The 10306-nt window shown below is 39.6% G+C and overlaps 1 protein-coding gene across 1 annotated transcript; it reads right to left on the reverse strand.

Moving 5' to 3' along the window:
* Positions 1 to 7648: 7648 nt before the first annotated feature.
* LOC110498583 (antimicrobial peptide NK-lysin-like) lies at positions 7649 to 9895 on the reverse strand. Its single transcript, XM_021575236.2, has 5 exons — positions 9663 to 9895; positions 9422 to 9501; positions 8846 to 8929; positions 8567 to 8724; positions 7649 to 8385 (listed from the first exon to the last, which is right to left on the reverse strand). The coding sequence occupies exons 1-5, from the start codon at positions 9709 to 9711 to the stop codon at positions 8355 to 8357; spliced, it is 402 nt and encodes a 133-aa protein (XP_021430911.2). The 5' UTR covers positions 9712 to 9895; the 3' UTR covers positions 7649 to 8354.
* Between the last annotated feature and the right edge of the window lie 411 nt (positions 9896 to 10306).

Raw genomic sequence — 10306 nt, forward strand, 5'->3', positions numbered from 1 at the left:
TCAGTGCTATTTTGCTGAGACATCTTCAAGGGCTGCTAAAATACGGCTTCAGCCTGAGTTTCACAAACATAGATATGTGGGATTAGCCTACATACACAAAGAGATTGGTCACTATTAGATAGGATTAACCTATTTCAACAAATAGTAGCCTTGATAATATGAATGAATCATATAGAGAGTATACTAGCCTACGCTGATGTCCTCCATTCTTTTATAAAGACCGCATTCTTTCTGTGTTGTTGTTGATAATCAGCAGCACATCAATCCAGCCTTGTAAATAAAGTAATCTTGAATGTTTGAAAGATCATGAATTTGGGATAGTTCCATGGGAGGTCAATTTGAGCATTGGTGTAAGTAATGTTAGGCATCTTTTATGTTTGATATTTTGTTGTATTCTTGGCGACCTATTTGAAGAGAACGGACAGCAATAGCAAAACAATCACATAGCTCATTACTCTGACTGATCCCAACATATGATGACTGCCTACTGTACAGTGGAAGCTGGTGGGAGGATCTATAGGAGGACGGGGTCAGTGTTATGGCTGCAATAAAATTAATGGAACAGAGTCAAAAATGTGGTTTCCATATCTTTGATGTGTATGATACTGTTGCATTTACTCTATTCCAGCCATTACAATGAGCCTGTCCTCCTATAGTTCATCCCACCAGCCCCCATTGCTACTGTAAATTATCAATATAACATTAGAATGTTATCTGAAGACTGAAAATAATCAGACCAATTTCAACAATTTTACTGAGTTATTGTTCATATATGGAAATCAGTCAATTTAAGTAAATTCATTAGGCCCTAATCTATGGATTTCACAAGGCTGGGAATACAGATATGCACCTGATGGTCACAAACACTGTTAAAAAAAAGATAGGCACTTGGATCAGAAAACCAGTCAATTTCTGATGTGATCACCATTTGCCTCATGCAGCACGACACATCTCCTTCGCATAGAGTTGATCAGGCTGTTGATTACGGCCTGTGGAATGTTGTCCCACTCCTCTTCAATGGCTGTGCAAAGTTGCTGGATATTGGAGGGAACTGAAACACGCTGTAGTACACATTGATCCAGAGCATCCCAAACATGCTCAATGGGTGACATGTCAGCTTCCAAGAATTGTGGACAGATCCTTGCGCCATGGCGCCATGCATTATCATGCTGAAACATGAGGTGATGGAAGCGTTTGAATGGCACGACAATGGGCCTCGTCACGGTATCTCTGTGTATTGAAATTGCAGTCGATAAAATGCAATTTTATTTGTTATCCGTAGTTTATGCCTGCTAATACCATAATCCCACCGCCACCATGGGGCACTCTGTTCACAATGTTGACATCAGCAAAACGCTATCTGCCCGGTACAGTTGGAACCGAGATTCATTCCTGAAGAGCACACTTCTCCAGCGTGCAAGTGGCAATCGAAGGTGAACATTTGCCCACTAAAGTCAGTTACAACGCCGAACTGCAGTCAGGTCGAGGCCCTGGAGAGGACGACAAGCATGCAGATGAGCTTCCCTGAGACGGTTTCTGACAGTTTGTGCAGAAATTATTCAGTTGTGCAAACCCACAATTTCATCAGCTGTCCGGTGGCTGGTCTCAGAAGATCCCGCAGGTATAGAAGCCGGGTGTGGAGGTCCTGGGCTGGCGTGGTTACATGTTATGAGGCCAGTTGGACATGGTGCCAAATTCTGTAAAACAACTTTGGAGGCGGCATATGGTAGAGACATTAACATTCAATGCTCTGGCAACAGCTCAGGTGGATATTCCTGCAGTCAGAAATTGCATGCACCCTCAAAACTTGAGACTACTGTGGCATTGTTTTGTGACAAAACTGTAAATTTTAGAGTGGATTTTTGTTTGTCCCCAGCACAAGGTACACCTGTGTAATGATCATTCTCTTTAATCAGTTTCTTGATATGCCACACCAGTTGGATGTATTATCTTGGCAAATGATAAATGGTCACTAACAGGGATGTAAACAAATGTGTCCACATATTTTGAGAGAAATACGATTTTGTCAGTATTTTATTTCAGCTCATGAAACACGGGACCAACACTTTACATTGGGTGTTCATATTTTCCCTTACCAAGAAGGACTCCTCAATGTGCTTGGACTTTCACGTTCAAGCGCCAGGTCATCAGCAAATAAACAACGTCCAAAGCAGTCATTGGTGTAAACATTGGCTGGGCTTTATGGAAAGTTATGGAGAGGATAACAAGTTATTTTAGCTACAGAACTGGTTAAATTTTAATAATCGGATAATATGGGAACTATGGATCACAACCAAGAATAAGATGAAGTGTAGAAACAGTATAATGAGGTAGCTAGACAGTAAAGTCGAACAGCACACAGACAAGAAAAACGTTAGCTGGCTAACTAGTGTCTTCACAATCACTTCATCGTTAGCCAGGCTACAGTCAAAGATAGCTAGCTTGCAGATCTTCAATTTATTTTTGGTTGTCAGGTCTGCCTACACTTTGACGGGACAAGATGAGCGCTGCCCGAGAGATAAAACATAAGTTGTTCACTTACTTCGATCTCGCAATGAATGAGTTCTTCTTGTTCTTTGGGATTGGGTTGGCGGATCACGTCCACAATTTAGGTGCATACATCCCCACCTACTGTACTGGAGAGTGAAGCCAATCACGGCCTACCTACATTAACTTCTGATAATGCAGAATTGGGAAAAAGGAAAATGACCCTGCCGACTATTAGCCTTCACAAAAACAAAAAAAACATTCCACTATTTAACCCTTTCTAATCCTACTCCAGGCCAAAGGTTTGGCAGGACAGAACACTACCACTTAACACCCCCTGCAAATCCTCTGCAGTAAAACCTTGCAATCCCAATTACGTCTCTGCAACTGCAACTTTCACCACAACCTCTTTTTTCATTGACTTGCATTCTATTTCTGCAGTACAGTTGTCAACCACGGATATGAATGTTAAGAAACCCACCTTACTGAAGCACATATTATTCCCATCCCTCTCTATTGGTCTCTGGCTACTCACAGGAATCCTCATAGGATCCTTCACCCTGTACCCATCTTCCTCTAGCCCTCTCTTCACTGCTTCAGCATACGACAGCATATGAATCTGTACTACTGACCCTGGAAACCTCAACCTGCCTTTCTCTCACCGGACACCTCCGATCTCAGCTCCATGGGCACCCCCACAGTTTACACACACAACGTTCTTCACCGATACTACACATTCCATCTAGGAATCTCCCTCCTACACACTGCTGCAACATGAACTTGGCACCTAAAACACATTAGTATTTTAGGAACAAAAGCTCCCACGGGATAACTAACACATCCTAACTTCACCTTGGTGGGCAACGACATCAAAACTCAGCAGGACAGACAATGCCTTCTCCGTTTCACCACACTCTCCACCGGGTCTGCATCACACCGAACGGCTGGCGTCACAGACACCAGGAATCTTCCATTTCATCTGATCCCCCTCAACACTTAATCCCACCCCTGTTACCACTCCTTTAATGAATGAGCTGGAAGTTTTGCAACAGACCAAAGGTTATGTAACGGAAACCGACTAATGAATAGTCCCCAGAACATTCTTTATTATGATTGTCTGGTTGCTGTTGTTGTTGACCAAACAATATCATAGCAAGACATTCAGCGTATTGGCATTTGTACATACACACTCATATCATACACAACATATTTCCCTCTCTTTCCCCACAGAACTACAGAAAGCAAAGAGCAAATCCCAGAGCAATAATATTTGGCCTGTATAGCAGGGTTTTTGGAATTGGAATTTCAGTGTACTTCCTGAATTGACTGGAATTAAAATGGAATTGATCCCAACCCGGCTGTATATTCAATGTGTCAAATTTAGTTTCACTGATGTTTATACCTGGTACATGTTGATACATCATCTCACTCACACACTGTTTTTCAGGTTAAAATCAGATTAATTTCCATATAAATGTCTGTTACTGTAATGACACTAACTGTTCTACATTTCTTTAAATGTTTCTAATCTACTCTGCGCCCTTTGAAGCTCTGCAGGACAGCCAGCTGTTTGATAGAGTACCACAGAGTCATAATACCCATAAAACCTAGTGGTCAAACAGGGTATTTGTTCCAAATGTTTTTCCACCATTCATTTTTCGTATAGGGAATTTTAGAAACACATAAAATAAGGGCTGTGTTTTATGTAGGCTTGCCCTGGCTTGACACTTTCATAACCGTGTAAATATCTCCAGGACAAGGTGACTTATCAATATATTCTCCTGTATTTAGCCCCTGTATTTACTTACCCCCAAAAAATGAAATACTAATTAGCTGCCAATGTGGCTATCATAAAGAACTATACATGCCATGATGATCTGGACGAGACTGCCAAAATGAGGCAAAGGTATGGATCTCTGGATTGACTAGCTAATGTTAGTGAAATGTAGTAATTCATCAATTGGATACATTTCTTTAATTGGACAATTCTGTGAACTGTCTTGGGCAAATTCTAAATTAACACAATTTTAAATTGACACAATACCTGTTAGCAAAGGTGTCAGCTAGAGATGATGTGCAGGAGCTTGTAGGGATTTGTAGTTTTACATGATGTCTACTTTGAAGCAAATTAGCATTTTTGAATCTGAGCGTAAATGGAGCTTAATATATTAATGAATGTTATCTTGTCTAAGAGAGATTTACATTTTTATCAAAATGTCACGCCAGGGTAAGCTTACACAAAACACAGCCCTTATTTGTATTCTTCCTAAAATCCCCTATGGAAAAAAATGAATGGTTGAAAAACTATTGGAACCATTTCACTGTTTGACCGCTAGGTTTTATGGGTATTATGACACCTCCACTGTGGGGCTCTACACAGAGAACTCATTCATCAATGGCCAGTCCAGGAGAGCACAGGACTTCTATGTGTGTTTCTGTGTGTGATGTGTGTCGTGTGTCCAGAGGAGAACAAGCATGTGTTTCGTCTGTTTGAGGTGCAGGACGGCTGTCCCTTCGTGTCAGTGTGTGGTCTCAGCCTGACCCCCTCCTCCCTCTCCCCCACTCCCTCAAACTGCAAGTCAGACTCACTCAGCTGTCTGGCAACTGTCTCCAAGACAACCTCTTCCCAGAGCTGTGCACCGGCTCCACCTCCTGGAAGTGTCCTCGAACCACATCATGTGGGAGGGTCTTAAAGAAGACAACAAACACCTTGGAAGGGCATCCTCAACCTGCTTTCCCGATAACTTAAGAGATAATTTGTGTATACTTAGTTTGTAAAAACTTTGTGTAATTTTTTGAGTAGTTGATCTTATTTGCTGGGGAAATAGTTTCAGCTGGAATAAGTGAAACTATGAAAGTCTAGGGCCTCATTTATAAACATTGCGTACGTTCAAAATATACCCCAAAACAGTTGTGCTCTAATTTTCATGCAAAAGTTGGCATTCATACAAAACTGAACTTGTCGTAAGAATGTGCTTAGCTTCCCGCAAGTAGGTTGTTGAAGGTTATTGCATTGCAAGCACACAAATACCTAGTCTGTTGTACAACCAAATGCTTTCAACCGAAATGTGTCTTCTGCATTTAACCCAACCCCTCTGCTGGGCTGTCTTAAGACAAATATAAGCACCACCAGCCCAAATTACTATTATTAATTAAATTATGGTGTGATGTATTCAGTGTTATGGTTTAAGGACATTTGAATATGTAATGTGAGAGTGGAAGTCAGGTTGGACAATAGTTTCTTCAGTCAATGTATGTCTTTAGTTATATTTATATCTATGGTTAAGTTCTGTTACTCAGTAGCAGGTTGAGTATTCTAATAGGAAGTTGCAGAAATGTCTACACTTTCTGCTAGTTCATAACATTTTGACCATAGCATACTATTACCATGCGCTTTTCCGGCTGTGTTTCCACTACTTCCTGGTCATCAAGGTCAACCTCCCTCGTTTGTTAATTTAAAAAATGAAATAAAAAACATTTTCCATAATGTTAGTTTGTTGTAATTCTCCATTTCAGAAAACAACCACTTCCTCCAACGACTCCACATTCAGGAATTGTCATAATTTCTTTGGTTGGAAAACAATGGTGCAAAGCTAAATAAATATAAACACTGAGTTGTGTCTATTGTTCTATGTTGTTAGTCCGTATGTCCCACTCATACATTTCCACCCTGTTAGGCTAAATTATAGAGAACATTAACTAAATGTCAGTGTTCACCATTATGTTAGCTCAGTCTTGCTCACTCGCTATGGCTAATTTAGGCTTCACATTGCCACATTGCCATGTTAGCTTCCATCCTGTTGGAGCATGCATATAACAGGTTGAAAATGCACCAATGTGCCTGGGCATGACCGATGTCTCTTTTCTGATAGAACACACATTTAAAAAATATATTATAATCTTTCCTCAAAAAATTTATAAGAACCAAAATATAGGAATGACCAAACTGGCAATCAGCTGGCTTAAAATGTTGAGAGCCAGGTTGAAGCAAAGCTTTCTGGAGTCTGCTAAGTGGGTCCCGAAGAAGGTGAAGAACATGATTCCTAAACACAGGACAATTAAGGTACCAAACAGCATGACATATGACATCATTCTGCTTTACATGGATCCTACATGATGCAGGATTTGTAACCAATACGTGTTAGCTCTCAATGCTGTTGAAATGTGTGGTAAAAAGGTCTGCAGGTTTAACACTTGTTATAAGAATGTATGAGCCTTCATAATGTCTCAAGGTTTACAATACTTAATGGGTTTCTACTCTACAGAAACATATCTAACAGCTGGAGGCCTGTGATTGAATCTGTGATCGAATGGACTTTCTCCAGTCATTGTGCAAAAACAGTTGGTGCATAAGTTGATCAGTTTGATGCTGCTGACTGAAGAATTTTTCAACTACAGATTGTTTTTTGCTAGAATTAAGCTCTGCAAGTGAGGACTGTAAAAATACATGATTGCTTAACGTAATTTGTGAAAGGTGTGGAAATAGCTTTTCATCAGAGGCATGGTACTGTAGTAGCAATGTCATGTTTGATTTAATTGATTGGTTGGTGTAACTCTAATTCATAACTCTATAAAAATGATTCAGACGAAAGCCATTGCTGGATGTCATTTAAAGTAACTGTATAGTGAAAAGATCATATTCGATCAACTCAAACCAAAATAATTGTTGACTCATCCTATATTCGTATTTGTAGCAGAAGCATAAATTGGAGAAAAAACACATTTTCAAAAATGCTTGCTATTTCCTCAGAGAACATGATGTCATCTCCCTGAAGAGGATGAGCTGGCTAATCAGCGGTCCACTCGCATTAATATTTGTAATGACTGGTAAACGCCAACCCCATTCTCCTGTTTTGGTACGCCCACACCATTCACAGAAAAGCTGCTTTTTAACTGACTTAATTTGAAAAATTTGGAAAGGAAAACTTTTTAACTCATATTATAATTCATACTTATAAGTCATATTTCATAGAAATCTGGAAACACTGGACAATTACTTTAAGCCACATACCGAGCAATCAAGATTCTTTACTGAAAACGGAAATTCTAAATAAAAAAGGTAGCCAGAATTATACTACATGTTAATCAGTAAAAATTCTAATTGGATATATTTACAGAGTTATGTTAGAGGTGTCAAAGAAGGAGTTGTACTCTCTATCGATTGAGGTTTATTTTTTGCCAAACATTAAACATTTTAAACATTTGGGACTAAAGCTGCAAAAGGTTTACATTTGTACATGATACAAAATGTAATGCAATTTAAGAATGACGTATACTGATTGGCTGGGCCTGGCTCCCCAGTGGGTGGGCCTATGCCCTCCCAGGGCCACCCATGGCACCCCTGCCCAGTCATGTGAAATCCCATAGATTACGGCCTAAAGAATTTATTTCAATTGAATGATTTCCCTCTATGGGACTAAAGTAGCAAAAGGTATACCTTTGTAGATGATACAAAATGTACTACAATTTAAGACAGACACATACACTATTATAAACCGGATCGTTTGAGCCCTGGATGCTGATTGGCTGAAAGCCATGGTGTATGAGACAATATACCACCAGTATAGGGCCATTATACCACAGCTAAGGGCTGTATCCAGGCACTCTGCGTTGCATGGTGCATAAGAACAGCCCATAACCATGGTAAATTGGCCATGTACCACACCCCCTCTGGCCTTATTGATTAATTATAATACATGTTCCCAAAACATTATTTCAGAACATAATCATTCCAACTTCATCATCCATTTATACGATTGTGTTGTGACTAGTTTGAAAAAGAAAGAGCAAGAGGCTGGAAGCATAGCATTGTCTTGACACCTGAACATCCATCTTCTCACTTTGGAATCTGGATACTGGCTGCTTGGTCAGTAGCTCAGGTCCAATACTTCCTTTGGTCTAAAGATGCACAAAAATACTACATGAGTGGAAGATCGGAAGACATAACCCCATATTTTCATATCAATGAATACATTCTATTCAATAGCATTTCAATTATCAACCACAAGTGATCATTGCTATACTCTTTAGTCGTCTGAACAGTGACTAAAGAGCGTTTCGAATGGTTTCTGGTACTCACTTGCAGGCCTTAATGTTAACACAGATGGTCCTCACATCATGGCCTGCATTAAGCTCCTCAATCAGCACCCGCAAGTGTTTTTTCACCAGGCCTTTACACATAGATTTTGGGACGGATAATTTATCGCAAACGGACAATAGCTTCTGCTTTATCTCCTCCTATTGAAAATAAATCATCATCAACATCAGTTGACATTTTCAGAGAAATATCCCAGTAAATAGTTAATAGTGCAATTTCATGAAAGGACACTCTTATCAATTGTAATGCTATGGTAGCTACCGGGCTAGAGGAAGAGGAGATGGATTTCTTCACTTTGTTCAGTGCCCACTCACACACCCAGCAGATTCCCACTTGCTTTTGCTCCTTTGGAAAGCACAAACAGACAAGAAATGACATGGTAAAATTGTTTATAATAATCTGGCACTGTGAACTTGAGCAATGCACTTAACCCTAATTGCTTCAGGGGCTCTGTACAATGGCGATCATGGCCGTGACCCCAATCCCTGTGGATGTCTCAGGGGGTTGGGATATAAAAAATATATACATTTACATTAGACACTTGTGTAACGAGACAGATTTAAGCAACCCCCCACCTTTTATTATTATTAATTCAATTATGGTGTGATATATTGAGTGTTACGGTTTAAGCACTCTCACATTACATTTTAATATGTAATGTGAGAGTGAGAGGCAGGTTGGACAATAGTTTCTTCAGTCAATGTATGTTTTTAGTTATATTTATATCTATGGTTAGGTTCTGTTACTCAGTAGCAGGTTGAGTATTCTAATAGGAAGTTGCAGAAATGTCTACACTTTCTGCTAGTTCATAACATTTTGACCATAGCATACTATTACCATGCGCTTCTCTGGCTGTGCTTCCACTACTTCCTGGTCATCACGGTCAACCTCTTGGCATTGCCCTTGCATTTCCCAAACTGAAGAAAAAACGATACAACAGTCACTCAAGTGATGGGCGCTCCAATTGTGAACTTGGAGTTGATTTAGGCACCCTACCCACAGTTTCCCTTGCATCCTGACCCAATGTATGTGCTGAATATACAGTAGTTACTACTTGAGTTAACAAATAAAATCTCACCTGAACAAGCCAGCAGTCTGAGGGCAAGGAGGACCAGAGATGTATTCATGATTTGTGCTGGTAGAGATGTGAAGATTAAAAGTTGTGTTGGGTTTTGGTAAAGTGACTTAGGAATCAGACAAGCCCCTTTATATGTAGAGGCCCCTCTAACCACAGCCCCCTGTATAAACCCCACCTACGATCTATTGATAGTACATCTCACATTAACCACAAGACACAAACCTTACAAGTCAACAGGATGTTACCTGGAAGAACTTCATCTTCTCTTTCTGGTTTAGACCAACAGTACATACTGATGAGGAGTAATCTTCATAATCACCTTTTTCCATCTCTCCACTGTCTGAACTTCATTTACATTTCATTTTTGGTATACACAGTTTGTTTCCAGCAGAATAAACAACAACATATTGATTAAAACTTGTTCAGCAAGCTTACAAGTGATACATTTAGGGCTAGATCTACTAAAATAACATATGGAGTTGTTTTAAGACAGTAATAACCATTTGTATTTTAGGACACATGTATGTACGCATATGAAAACAACTTTGTTTTTATTATTTGATAAAGCATTACTTTTGCCCTTACTGCTATAGAAACCCATTATATAAAACAAAATTATATGACAAATAAATCAAAAGGAAGTA

The sequence above is a fragment of the Oncorhynchus mykiss genome, chromosome 19 (genome assembly GCF_013265735.2).
Source record: "Oncorhynchus mykiss isolate Arlee chromosome 19, USDA_OmykA_1.1, whole genome shotgun sequence".
Lineage (NCBI taxonomy): Eukaryota > Metazoa > Chordata > Actinopteri > Salmoniformes > Salmonidae > Oncorhynchus > Oncorhynchus mykiss.